This window comes from Capricornis sumatraensis, chromosome 11 (assembly GCF_032405125.1).
Source record: "Capricornis sumatraensis isolate serow.1 chromosome 11, serow.2, whole genome shotgun sequence".
NCBI lineage: Eukaryota > Metazoa > Chordata > Mammalia > Artiodactyla > Bovidae > Capricornis > Capricornis sumatraensis.
The window spans coordinates 20137555-20151593 of NC_091079.1; the positions used below are offsets into that span (position 1 = coordinate 20137555).

The 14039-nt window shown below is 55.6% G+C and overlaps 2 protein-coding genes across 2 annotated transcripts; both read right to left on the reverse strand.

The window, feature by feature from the left end:
• Positions 1–3856: 3856 nt before the first annotated feature.
• GPAA1 (glycosylphosphatidylinositol anchor attachment 1) lies at positions 3857–7147 on the reverse strand. Its single transcript, XM_068983666.1, has 12 exons — positions 7002–7147; positions 6603–6782; positions 6406–6517; positions 6089–6236; positions 5908–6009; positions 5624–5820; positions 5354–5550; positions 5102–5255; positions 4844–4939; positions 4501–4691; positions 4250–4420; positions 3857–4147 (listed from the first exon to the last, which is right to left on the reverse strand). Exons 1-12 carry the CDS (start codon positions 7073–7075, stop codon positions 3904–3906), a joined length of 1866 nt encoding a protein of 621 aa, XP_068839767.1. The 5' UTR covers positions 7076–7147; the 3' UTR covers positions 3857–3903.
• Positions 7148–8390: 1243 nt separating this feature from the next.
• EXOSC4 (exosome component 4) lies at positions 8391–10222 on the reverse strand. Its single transcript, XM_068983967.1, has 3 exons — positions 10016–10222; positions 8862–9068; positions 8391–8762 (listed from the first exon to the last, which is right to left on the reverse strand). The coding sequence occupies exons 1-3, from the start codon at positions 10184–10186 to the stop codon at positions 8403–8405; spliced, it is 738 nt and encodes a 245-aa protein (XP_068840068.1). The 5' UTR covers positions 10187–10222; the 3' UTR covers positions 8391–8402.
• Between the last annotated feature and the right edge of the window lie 3817 nt (positions 10223–14039).

Below are 14039 nucleotides of genomic sequence, written 5' to 3' on the forward strand. Positions count from 1 at the left end.
ATTAAAAATCAATAACAGAAGGAGAGTAGGGAAATTCACAATTATGTGAAAATTAAATAACATACTCTTAAAAAAAAAATCCAAAGAAGAAATCACAGAAAAAATTAGAAAATACTTTGAGATGAATGAAAATGAAAACACAACATATCAAAACTCTCATCAAGAGAGATGCTAAGAGGGAAATTTAGAATTCTAAATTACTGTTATTAGACTTCCCCAGTGGTACAATGGATAAGAATTCACCTGCCAGTGCAAGGAACACGAGTTCTATCTCTGGTCTGGAGAGATCCCACATGCTTTGGGGCATCTAAGCCCATGTACCACAATTACTGAGCCAGTGCTTTAGAGCCCACAAGCCACAAATATGGAAGCCTGTTAACCCTAACCTTAAGTGCTTGGTTACAATGGAACAGGCATTAAATTTGTGGGTGGAAGACAGGAACAGAAAGTCAGACTCAGTGCTATCCAGAGTTTCAAGCATCCACTGGGTGTCCTGGAATGGATGCCCTGCAGATAAGGGATCCTATTCATTCTTATCAAAGTCCAGTTTCTGGAAACCCAGAGACAGAAAATAGGGTAAGGATGAAAGGGGAGTGGGTGTACAGTGTTACTTTCGTGCACAATAAAAATGTTCTGAAGGCAGGAGTTGGTTGTGCAGGTCTTGGAGAGCAAGGTGAGGAGGGTTAATTTTATCCTGGATGCAAGGGGCATCCCTGGAAGAGAGGTAAAGTGGACCCCAGGTCCAGAATTGGGTGAGGGCACAGGGAGGAGGTGCATGCAGAGTAGGTATTCAGGTTGGGAAGAGATGACTTAAAGGGGACCGTGGCACATCCAGGAGGCAGAGGTGACCGATGTGGCCTCAGAAGAGGGACCTAGACAGGAGGCAGGACTTGAGTGTGGGCATGAAGGCAGCTGGAACCTGGAAAGAACCCTAAGTCAGCCCAGAGCCCCCACCTTGAAGCCCCAGGTGGAATGGGGTGACTTGGCAAAGGGTCTGAGAAGAGCACAGAGCTAACCTGGGACAGCCAGCCAACTGCAGAGCGTCTGCAGAAGGCCTGGCTGTGGGGAAGCTGCTGTGTGTCCTGAGGCGGGTCCTGCACCCTCGACCTCACAGTCCTCACCCCGTATCCCCAGCCGTGAGCCCCGAGGAAGGCGGCGGGCCTGAACCCAGTTTCCACCTGGACCTCCAGAAGGGCTCCCTCTGATTCTTTTCTTCTTTCATTCAACAAACACAGGTGTATATTCTACCTTTCCAGTCCTTGGCTCTGCTGGAAAAGAGGCAGAAAGTAAGACAGAGGCCCTGCCCCACAGAGCTCCTGTTCTGGGGTGTGAGAGGCAAGCTGCAAAGGAATATCGAGTACTTATTACTAAGATTGGTGATCAACACAACAGATCCGCACAGTTGTAGATGCATACACACTTCTAGACGCTTCCAGCTGGCAACTGCCTGAGAATTCCTGGGTGGCTCAGCAACAGTCCCCCTTGTAGGAACTGGACTGAAGTGTCAGAAAACTCCAAATAATGACCCAAATATGATAGAGATTTGTTTCTCTTTCTTGTAAATGAAGCCTAGTTTAGCAGCCCAGGGTCTTGGAGGTCCTGGGAGGCACCCTCTTGTCTCCTCCAACCCACAGGGTGGGCTGAAGCTTACATCTCTGACGTGCTTCACTCCACATCCCCGAGAATGGGAAAGAAGCAGCTGTTTGATGTCTGCATGGATTCACCCTAGGGATGGGCACAATAAGGTCAGAAATAGTAGGGACCTAACAGAAGCAGAAGATATTAAGAAGAGGTGGCAAGAATACACAGAAGAACTGTACAAAAAAGATCTTCATGACCCAGATAATCACGATGCTGTGATCACCAACCTAGAGCTGGACATTCTGGAATGTGAAGTCAAATGGGCCTTAGGAAGCACAAACAAAGCTAGTGGAGGTGATGGAATTCCACTTGAGCTATTTCAAATCCTAAGAAATGATGCTGTGAAAGTGCTGCATTTAATATGCCAGCATATTTGGAAAATTCAGCAGTGGCCACAGGACTGGAAAAGGTCAGTTCTCATTCCAAGCCCAAAGAAAGGCAATGCCAAAGAATGCTCAAACTACCGCACAATTGTACTCATCTCACACGCTAGCAAAGTAATGCTCAAAATTATCCAAGCCAGGCTTCAACAGTATGTGAACTGTGAACTTCCAGCAAACTCTGGAAAATTCTTCAAGAGATGGGAATACCAGACCACATGACCTGCCTCTTGAGAAATCTATATGCAGGTCAGGAAGCAACTGAGGGAGAGGGACACCTTCAGAGTAAACCCTGTAGGAACTCATGCTCAGCCTTTGTACATCTCATCCGTATCTTGAGAGCCTGACATTTCCTTTCTTTATAAAATGTACAGCACAAGTGACGTTAATGAAAATCAGTGCCAAAATCCAGTTCTGCAAAGCTAAGCTCAAACAGCTAACAGTGGTTTCATGAGGTAACATATTTCCACAATTTGTGTTTTAAGTGACTGCCGAAGTCTAGTTTAAAATGGCTGATCAAGGCCGAAGCCCAGGTAGAATGCCTGGAAGGGGTTTTGTATTAGATGCTGGTCTGCAGTCAACAGGGAGACCACAGCAGAGCCGAGACCTCTTCTGCCTTGTAAGACGGGAGCCCGCAGACCGGTGGTGCCTGACTGACCAGGGGAGAGTCCCGAGAGAGGCTAGCCTGGAGGCATTTCTGGGGGTGCGGGGGTGGGGGGTGGGCTGCAAGTTTTGCCCAGCCTCAGGATCTGGAGTTTTTCCAAAAGGGAAAGTGACTAGAAGACATACAGGCCAAGGGCAGGCTGCAGTCACAGTGGTCTCCAGCACCCTTGCTCCAGCCCATCCCCAACAATCTGGACCCAGGGTGCCCATACCCTTCAATGCTGAGAAGTCCCAGAGTAAAGCCCTCCAGGTGCTGGCCCTCTCCCACGGTGGAGTCAGGGACCCGTAGGTGTTGAGGGAAGTCTCGCACAAGAGGAGCCCCAACACAGAGGCAGGCCTGGGTGAGGGGTCTGGGGCCTGGAGCTTCCTCCTTGGGATGGTCCCAGATCACCCCACTTCAGGATGTGGTGCTGCGGGAGGGTGTCCGGAGCTGGTGAGCTCCTTTCAGCACTGAGGCTCACAGGACTGTGCTGGGCTCGCCGCCCTGGCAGGGCACCTTGACTCTCAGCCTCATGCAGCCCTGGCATCACCAGATGGCCCACTTTGCTTTCCTCCCCTCCCCAACAGGCACTGGACATCCCAGTCCCTCTCAGGCTTGGCCCAGCCTGAGGCCTCTGTGCAGCCCCGCGTCAGTGCCCTGCCCCTCAGTACTCAGGTCGCCCCTGTCCTGGGCTGTTGCTCTGGGTGGGCTCAGTGGCTCCATCTCTGTCCCATCTCTCGTGGGCACTCCCAGGAGGACGGGAGAGGGACTCCTCCTGCTGCACCCCAAGCCCACATCAAAGTTCTGGCCGACATTCCCCATACCTGAGGCCTCCTGTGTCCCCTTAGTTCCAGCACTGGAGATGGCGCTGTGGGGGTCTCTGGGCACCTTAGCTCCCATCAGGCCCCCAAGCACTGCCTGCCGTGCTTCCTCCTGCTCAGCACTGGACCATGATGCAGAGACCCCTGACGTTGGGAGTCCACTTGGGGCTGCAGTCAGGTCTGAGTGTCTACCCAGGCTCTCCTCCCAAGGCTGGCACTGGGGCCCTCACTCCTGCCACACGGTAAGTGGACCAGAAGCAGCCGAGCAGGATGCCAGGCCCTGCAGGCAGTTTCTCGCGACAGGGCCTCTGGCCCCACACACACAGCAGACAGCGGGCCAGGAGCCCAAAGGACATCTGAAACAGAACTGTTTATTTCCTAGGAAGAAGAGAACGTGGGGAACTCCTAGCTGCCTCCGTCACTTCCAGAAGAGCACGTTCCAGAAGAGCAGCCAGCAGGGGTAGAGGCCCAGAGCCAGCAGCGGGAAGAGCAGAGAGCCGTAGGTGTGATGCTCCAGCACGCCTTGAGCCAGTGCGGCCAGGAAGAGCTGCCAGCCCTCGGCCAGGGAGAGTGGTGCTTCCTGCAGCTCCCGCCACAGGAACAAGCTGCCCAGGAGTGTAGCTGCTGGGCTCGTCAGCACCAGCAGGGCAGTGTAGAGCGGCCTGGGGGATGGGGCAGAGGCACCAGGTGGGGAGGAGGAATGTGTGAGGTGGAACCCCTGGGGAGGGGTGCAGGCTCTGCAGTGGGGGCTGAGCAGCACGTACCGGGGCCCAGAGGGCTTGGTGACGGCAGCAGCAGGCACCATGCTGGCGGCCAGTAGGAAGCCCAGAGAGAAGTTGGTGAGGGTGATGCAGGCCAGCTGTAGTGCCAGGTAGATGAGGGCCACCAGTTTCAGCGCCATCCAGCCCCTGTCTGGGGCCTGTGTGCTCACCACCCTGCAAGGCAAGGGGCTCAGAGGCAGCCGCCTGCACATCCAGGGTGCATCTGCCCACAACCACCCAGCCCAGCTCCTCACCGGTGGGTGTTGTGTGGCAGCGCCAGGCCAGCTGCATAGATGGCCAGCAGTGTCAGCACTACAGCCTCGGCCTCAGCCACGGGGAAGTGCTGGGTGGCCACGTGTTGACCCAGCACTGGTAGGACGTAGAGTGCCAGGCCCATGGCCTGGGAGACCAGCAAGGGTGCCACAAGCGAGGCCAGCCCCACACCCTGCAGGGCACACGGGCACTTGGAGACGGATCCTAGGACCAAGGAGTCCCAAGGACCCTCCCCATTACTCTGCAGCTGACATTGAGCAGCAGCAGTAATTACCACCTGGGACCCTAAAAGCTCACCCCAATAGCAGGAGGGGGAACCATCACCTGTGTTGGAGGGTGGGGGGGACTGGACCCAGGGGTCTTCCCAGCCTCCTCAGGACCCACTCCAGCCTCATGCAGCTGCATCCACAGTTCCAGAGCGTGGATAAGTCAAGGACCCTGATGAGAGGTGTGATGGGCTCTGCCCAGTGGGGGACCCAGGGCTCACTCCTACTCCCCCGCCCCAAGGATGGAGAGCTCTCCCCAGCCTAGAGTGGGGGGACCTGAAGCCAGCCACAAACAGACAGTGAAGGCAGAGGATATCTTGAGACCGAGGACCAGGAGCAAAAAACCGGCGGCCGGCATGTACAGGCCGATGGAGACAAAGCGGGAGAGCGCAGGGAGCAGGTAGAAGAAGAAGGACTGGTGCAGGCGCTCCAGAAGATGGTTGAGCTTGCGGAACATGCCCTCCAGAGCCCTGTCGGGTGTGGGCCAGGGTCATAGACGGCCAGACCCCCAGGCACCCACTCGCTACCCTGCCCCAAGCATGCAAAGGGGAGATCAGAAGCCACTTACTTGCCTACTGCCACCAGATCATACTTATACTGACGGAAGCTATTGATGCCACGGAGGGTCAAGGCCTCCACGCGGTAGCGCAGGAAGAGGCCATGGGCACCGTGGGGGCGGCCGGAGGCCTGCTGCAGAACCATGAGCAACAGCGTTTGTACACTCTGAAGTGGCCCATCTATTGAGGTCCAGTCCTGGGGTTGCAGCTTAGAAGATTTGGGGACAAAGTCAGATAGGCCCGACACACAGGTCCCATGCTACCCAGGCAGGTGGCCCTACCTTGCCTTGCAGCGTGCACAACAGCCCCCCTTTCTGGCAGAAGGTCTGGAAGAGGTTGAGCAGGTCCAGGTTGGGCAGCTGTCCATTGAGCCCCTCCACAGCCACATCGAGGCTAGTGACCACATCGCTGCTCAGCTCCAGGGCCACAGCTGCCTGGATGGCCCCAGCCCGGCCCTGCAGGGGCGATGACTGCATACCTGTGGAAGCAGGTGAGTGAGCTGCCAACAAGTGACCAGTGATGACAGTGGCCCTGGGAGGGGCCAGGGCCAGGCAAGAGCACCCACCAGTGACATTGACGTCGTGGTAGGCTTCAAGCCAAGCCTCAGTGCCCAGGAGGTCGTGTTCTGTCACCAGGAAGATGATGTCTTTGGCCCAGTAAATCTGCCCTAGAGACCAGAAGCAGGTCAGCAGGGTCTAAGAGGGTGGCCAAACCCTCTCTTGCCAGTAGGAGCCCCTGAGCCTCACCCCGGAAGTGGGCAGCAAGAGCCAGCATCAACCCGACAGCCTGGCTGTTGGTTGAGTCAGGGCCACAGGGCACGGTGAGCACCAGGGACTCCGTGCTGGCAGCGCGAGGTGCCCGGAGGATGCCATACACGTTGATGCCCGACACCATCTGTACGCAGTATTTGGGGGGGGAGCCTCAGCACGACCGCACTCGAGGCGGCTGAGAGCCTCCCCTTCTAGTCCTAGAAATGCCCGCCAGTGACTGCTCTGGCCCCAGGACATCCCCCCGCCCCCTCAAGGTGCTTCACGGTTGCAGGCACACCCCTCCCCCACAATACATAGCGCTCGTGTGTCTCATCTGGAAAGGGCAGTTTCCGGGAGAAACTCTGCGTGTAGACCTCCAGCCCCACTGACCGCATCGTCCGCTCCAGCCAGGCCACTGGCAGAGCCCTGGAGACACAAAGAGAGCTTCTGAGCAGAGTTCACTGGCCTTGACTGACATTGCTTCTCTGATAACCATAGCTCGGCCGCTCACCCCGACTTCCTGCGGTGGGCAGTGAAGTCCCGGGCAAGGCTCCGGGCACGGTCTCCGGCCGCAAACTGCTCCTCCACCATGGTGGAGCCCATGGCGTTCTCCGACATGTAAGTGCGCTGGGTCAGCGGCGGGAAAGCCAGCGCCAGGAACCAAGCGATGCCCGCCACATAGCTCAGCACGCTGCGGGGAGAGACGGAGGGACCACTGAAGCGTTAGAGGCCCTGCCTCTGTCTCTGCACTGGGAGTGGAGAGGGCATATCTGCGGGACCTGGACCGAGTCCCGGGACGCCTGACGGGAGAGCTGAGCCCCAAGCCTGAGGCCCCGACTGATCCCAGTGGGCGGGAGGGGACGGGCGCGAGCGGTCTGAGGGGCCTCTGCCCCCGGGGCCCCGCCCTCACCAGAGCGGCGCGTTGAGGCGCAGCACGAGACGGGCGAGGGCGCGCCGGCGCACCGGGTCCGACAGGAGGCCCATGGCAGGGCCGGGCGGCTCCGGGACGGCGCTCCCACTGCCAGTTACGGCAGCCGACCCCGCGCGCCGCTCCTGTCAGACCCGGGCTCCGCGCCCGCCCGTACTTCCGGTCCCGACGGCCCTCGCGCCGCTGCGCATGCCCAGAGCAGAACCGCTGTGGAGGGAGCGAAGCCGGGTCTGGCTTCCCCAGCCCGTAGCCAGTCGAGAGAGAGCGGCCCCCAGGTAGGCTACCCGCAGTGTGCCGCACCGGAGGCAATGAAGACTACCGGCCGCCCGAGAAAGCTCGGCTCCAACTGGAATCAGAGAAGAGTGATGAATAGGGCAGCTGGGAGTAAAAGCGGAAGCGGCGATAAGAACATAGACGCCAGATCTCTGAAGGTGCTCCCACTGGCACTGACCGGTCTAACAGCCGTGGTAGGATGTGAGGGGGCTTCCGCAGAGAGGCCAAGGGGTTGGCGGGTTCATTCCTATGGATGTCAATAACCAAAACCAGCCGAGTGGAATCAAGCATGTGTCCAGAACCAAGATCATTGGGGTCGGATGACCACAGGGAAGAAGGTGCATGAAACTACTGGCCAAAGGGTTTCAAAGGAGCTGGGGTGTGTTGAAAGTGGGAAGCACCCCTGTCTGGGCCAGGAGGTGCCTGGGATATTAGAGAAGGAGCAGCCCCTTGGTTCAGGCTGCAGGGCCTGGTGGTGAGGGCTCAGTCAAGTCTGAGGTGGAAGAAGGGGGAGCCTGAAAGAGGAAGGTGCAGTGGTGGGGCAGCAGGCAGTGTCTGTCTTAGGGTCAGAACTGAGAAGACTCCAGGTGACATTATGTGTCTGTTGTACTTTTGGAGCCCAAAGGAAGTAGCAGGACAGGCCCAAAAGGCTTCTAGGGGGCAAGAGACCCTTCAGTCCAAGCCACAATCCAGAGGATGTGGGACACGGCCCCCACATGACCATGGTGAATACCCAAAGCCACCCCTCAGGACTTGTGCTCAGGACTCTGGATGTGTTGGGATGAGAATGACAGACTCCATGGTCGTGGGGCATGGCTCGTTATACCAGGCTGTGTCTCACTGCCCAGCAATCCCTTCTTGGCCCAGGCTGCTCACTTCATCCAGGGACATCCCCCTTCTTCAGGGTGCTCACCTGAAGCACCCTGATGAGCAGGGTGAGCAGCACTGAGGCTGCAAGGGGTGTGTAGTGCATGTCTGGGGGGCGGACCCTTAGTCATTGCTAGAGCCAGCACCAGGCCAGGATCGAAGGGCAAGGAAGTGCGGTGGGGAAGAGATAAAAGTACAGTGGAAGGTGCTTAGGTTTTATTCTGGGCTTGGGTGGCCATGTGCTCAGTCCCCCAGCAAGACAGAGGCCTCTTGTACATGCTGCCGGACCACACGGTCCAGTACGGTATGTACATCCCGGGAAGCCCGGGCAGCGGCCTCTAGCACTTGCTCCAGGTGGTCCTCATGCAGTCTGGCATCCATCTCAAGCAGTGCAATCTGGCCTGAGGCTGGTAGCAAGGCCAGGGCCAGCTGGGGGCCCCCAGCTGCTTCCTCCACATGGCTGAGGTCTGCCAAAGCTGTTCCATCCACAAAGCCAGCTGAGCAGGCACACACAAAGTCCCGCATGGGTATCCCCGCGTCCAACACTGCCAGCGTGGCTGCATTCACACAAGCTGCGTAGGTCCCACCGTCTGCCTGCAGCACCTGCAGGAACCCCCCAGTGGCATGAGTCTTTTAAGCTGCTGAACCCCAACCCCTCCTTTCTCTCTCCCCTCCACAGGCTGAGGGCTGCTGCCTGCTCACCTGCACATAGATGTCAATCTGGGAGCGTGGGTGCAGCTGTGTAAGGATGGCTGCCTCGAAGGTCTGACGCAGGTGCAGACCCATCTCACAGGACTTGCGGTCCCCGTGTGGCCGCCGCTTGCGCTCCCCTGTGCTGAAGGTTGCAGAACTGTACTGACAGTTCACCAGGGCCCGGTCAGGCAGGGCTCGTGCGCGGGAGCCTCGGATCTGGGGTAGGGTGGGGGAGAACACATGAGCCAGGCCCTTCCTCCCTCCACCTCCAACATCCCAACAAGCAACCACTTTACCTGCAAAACAACACAGCCCGAGGGAGGGCCATTGGGCCAGGCTCTAAGCCACCATCGTCCCTGGATCTCTCTCCTGACAGGCCTCCCTGTTTCCCCTCTTGACTCGTCCTCTCTCGACCCATGCTTCCTTTGTATGAGAATCTGTTTACATATATCAAGTCTGATTCTACCTCCTCTGCACAATACATATACTGCTTACCTTATAAAGAGTTCCCATCACGCGTGAGATAAAAATCCTAAATCTTTTCCCTGTTTACAAAGGTCCTGAGTTCCTGCTTCCCTAGAAATCCCTCAGTCTCATTTGGAATGACCACCCCTCTTCCCCATCACCAGCCTTTCTGCTCTGCAAGAGTGCCATGCTTACTTCTACCTCTCTGGCCTTAAGTCTCCAGCGCTGGAGTGGTGATAAACCCAAGCGGTTTTATTAACACTCTCTGTCTTCACGGAGTTTATGTTCCAGTGAGGAGACAAACAGTGAGAAATAAGTTAAACTGATGTCTGAGAAGGCGGGTGCGGGAAACCAGGTAAGTGTGTGGATGTAAAGGAGAGAACTTGACTTGTAAAGGGTAGGTAAGGTGGTCTGGAGTGGGATGGGGTGAGGTGTCACCCGGAGGTGACGTCGGAGTGGAGCTGAGAGGTGAGGGAGCGAGTGAGAGCGGCCCTGGCGGTTTTAGGAGTAACAAAGCGGAGTGGCGAGCGCTGGAGAAAGGCAGGGACCGTCGTGCAAGACACTGTTAGGACTTTGGCCGCGGCCCCACAAGGCGGCGCGCGCCAGCCTCACCCCCGAGGCCTCTACTCAGCCGGGTAGCCCCTCACAGCCGCAGCTGCCGCCCCCGGAGGAAGCCCGGCTCTCGCGCGCCCACTTGCCTCGTGAGGCCCGTAGACCACCGCCAGCGCCTTGGTATTGCCCTGTTCGATGTAGGCCGAACCGTCGGCCTGCGCGAATACACCCATCCGCGCCTGGATCTTGCGCAGCTCCCCAGCGCGCCGCCCGTCCACTCGGTAGCCCTGGTCCGATAGAAGTTCCAGCCCAGCCATGCCGCCCGGGCGCTAGCCAGGCTTGAGCGCCCGGCAGAACTACACTTCCCGGTAGAATTGACTCCCCACTTCCGATTCCCCAGGACTACGGTTTCCGGGGCACCGACTCCAACTTCCGGTTCCGGACCCCCCCCCTGCGATTCTCCCAGAGTTCCCGAGGGCACCACATCTCATTTCCGGTCCTTGCGGAACTGCGGCTGTGGGCGCGCGGAGGGACCCTTGCGGCCTTTTGGGGTACGCACTCGCGCCTGCAGGGCTGGAGGCATGCCGGACGTGGAGTCGCCGTGTCGTTTCTTCCCGGGTTGGTCATGGGGGCGGCTCCCTCTACCATCCGGGCCTGCCCGCCCCGCGCCGCCGCCTCTTCCTCTGCCTCTCCACTGAGCCCCGCGCTCCCCGCGCCGCTGGCGCGCCTTTACTTCTGCTTGACGCTTGGTATCTCCCTCGAGGTTTGTGGGCGATAGCCGCCACTGCTGGTCTTAAGTTCTTCCGCGGTCATAAATGCAGGCCTTCTCCCAAGCTGAGATACACTCTCTGTTTGCTGTTGTTTTTTTTTTCTTTAAACCTTTTAGTTTTTACATTTGTCCGTTTAAAAAGCAAACACATTTATGTTGTACGTACACATGGTCAAATTTTTTAGTTTCAATTTTCCATGTTGCCTTGTTTCTCTGCACTCATCCCCCTATCTACTATAGCTTAAAAAATGGCTCCATGTTTTTCTTCACACTCATAATTACATCCAAGTCACACACAGACACATGTATATGCAGTTGTACATGTACAGCCATATAGTGGCCTTTGGAACTCTTATTTTTATAAATGGGATTGTTTCATACACTTTTGCATTTAACTCAAAAATATTTTATAAAATCTGTCCAAGTAATCCTGTGGAACTCATAGTTTTTTGGTTGATACGAGTATCAAGTAATAAGTAGAATGTACCCAGCAACCACCCCATTGTGGGCAGTGGATGTGTGTCCCGGGGTCTGGGGGATAGAACCCCAGTGCAGTGACTTTCTGAGTGAAGGCTGTGTGGGAGTTAGATTCTCCCTCCTCCCCCACCTGGAATAAATGTTAAAAATTTTTTACATAATCCTTCCCCCTTCAGAGGGTTACTGCCATTCCTCTTGCATTTCCTGGCCTGATTGTCAGTCAGATGCCCTGGAACAGCAGAGGGGCTCACAGGAGGAGGGATGAGATGTTTTCCTCCACAGCTGCCTCCTGTTTCCAGATACCTTTTGCTTGGTGGTCAAGGTCACCATCAGGGAGCTTATTACCCTCCTCATTTGCACTATTCGGGCTTCTCTGGTGGCTCAGCTGGTAAAGAATCTACCTGCAGTGGAGGAGACCTGGGTTGGGAAGATCCCCTGGAAAAGGAAATGGCAACCCACTCCAGTCTTCTTGTTTGGAGAATCTTATGGACAGAGGAGACTGGTGGGCTATAGCCCATGGGGTTGTAAGAGTCAGACACAACTTAGGGCATTATTCAGCCCCTCTGCAGTTCTTAGAAACCAGATCCCATGCTTCAGGTTTGAACGGGGAAGGATAAATCAGCAGGGCTGTGACACTGACCACAGGGAGGCAACATTCACAGGGGCTGAGGGCGGTGTGCACTTGGGGCTTTCCTGTCTGTGGTCATTGGTGACCGGCAGTGACTGGCATTGCCGTGAAGCCTTTCTCCTTCACGTCTTTGGTGGCAGGTGGTGGCTGTTGGCCAGGGCTCAACTGAGGCTCTGAGAGACAGCACATCTTTATGTGGCCTCTCCATCCAGCCTGGGCTTCCGCAAAGCACGGCACCAAGGTGGCCTCCCAAGACAAAGTGGGTATTTGTGGCATTCTAAGACCTAGCCTCCAGAAGTCAGGTAGTGTCACTCTTGCCAGACTGTGGGTCAAGGCAGTCACCAAGGTCTGCCAGGCTCCAGGGGAGGTGACATGGTCCCCCCTCCTCGCCCACAGGAGCAGTTCAGTGTCAAGCTGTGGGAAGAGCAAGTGGAACAGACATGCTGTAGTGGGCTTGGGCCTAAGTCCCAGGCCCAGTGACCCCTCCAAAGTGGTCTGGAATACTGCCGCACGAGGCCTTGTCACTGCGCCTGGGCCATGGCCGTGATGGCCGTCATCCTCTGTTTGGCTCAGTGCCCTCACCCTCGGCTCTTAAGCTGGACTGAGCAGGTTACCGGTGGAGTCACACAGGCCTTATTCTCAGCACTGTGGACACTTCGTGTTTCTGTTCTTACTAGGTCAAGATTGCTGTAGTCCATTGACACAGGTGGAAGCCCCTGGGTGCCCCGCCTGTTGCATGGTTGCCCCTAGCAGCTCAGGATAATCAAAATAATGTTGGTTCTGGGCCTTCATACTGCATGCCTCACTGTGCCGCTCATGGAAGTGTCCTCCCCTGCCCCCACCCCTAGAAGTATCTCTGGTTTAAGGTCTGGGCACCTCAGGAATGAGAACCCCTTGGTTCTCTGGCCTTTGTGTTCTAGTCACAGCATACATACCTGGGTGGATTCAGGTTTGAGGGGTATAAAGCTTATACAGATTTGGGAGCCGTGTTGAGGATCCCCAAGAGCAGCCGTGGCCCTGAATTCAGTTATTTACTAGAACTCACAGAATTCAGCACACAGAATTGTACTTACGACCAGGATTCAAGGGAAAGGATGTTAATGAAAATCAAAAGGAAAAGCCTGCTGGGGCAGAGTCAGAGGAAACCAGGTGCCTCCTTCCAGAGTCCTCTCCCTGAAGAATCTCAGGGGACACTCTCCATTCACCCAGCAACAAATTGCAACATGGTATGTGACATGCTGGCCACTAGAGAAGCTCACTGGAGACTCAGGGCCCAGGGTGTTCATAGGGGCTGGTCACAGTCATAGGCCTCTGCCTGGATGTACCTGGACTCCTAAAGAAGAAAGGAGGGGTTCAGCATAAAGCACATTTGTTTGTACAAAGAGTTGAGGTTTGAGCCCCTCTCACTGGGGAATGGCAGGAGCCCTCCTGAAACCTAGGTTCCCAGACACAGCAATTTTGCAACTGTCTTCTGAAGGAGAGCCATCTCAGGGCCCTTTTTAAGAAGGAGGACAAGATCATATATCCAAAATTAAGGGAACAGAGTGAGGAAAGAAGTCCCAACACGGAACACTAATATTTTTTTGGCTGCACTGGGTCTTTGCAGCCTGAGGGCTTAGTTGCCCTGCAGCACGTGGCACCTTAGTTCCCTGACCAGGGATTCAACCTGCATCCCTTGCACTGGAAGGTGGATTCTTAACCACTGGCTATGCCACCGAGGAGCTCTCAACACAAATTTTTAAAGTTGACCGATATCACAAACATCACAAAACAAAAAAAACAAACATAATGTCCTCAATTAACTTCCTGATATATTTCTCTAACGTTTCTGCTGTGCTTTTTGGATACACCTCTTAAGATGGTGACACTTTCATGATGTCCCCTTCTATATAGAGAGAGGATAGTTTAGTCTCCCCTGTAACATGTTTAATCGAAGATTATTTTTATAACTTAACTAGCTTGGGAGTAAAGTTTTCAGGTAACAGCCCCTTTAGCTTGTTCAGTTATTAAGTCATGTCCAACTCTGCAACCCCACAGACTGCAGCAGGCCAGGCTTCCCTGTCCTTCACCATCTGGAGTTTGCTCAGATGCATGTCCATTGAGTCGATGATGCCGTCCAGTCATCTCCCCTTAGCTGTGTTTGTTAGTTACTTAGTTGTGTCCAACTCTGCAACCCCATGGGCTGTAGTCTGCAAGGCTCCCCTGCCCATGGAATTTTCCAGGCAAGAATACATGAAAGTGAAAGTCATTCAGTTGTGTTAGATTCTTTGTGACCCCATGGAATTCTCCAGGCCAG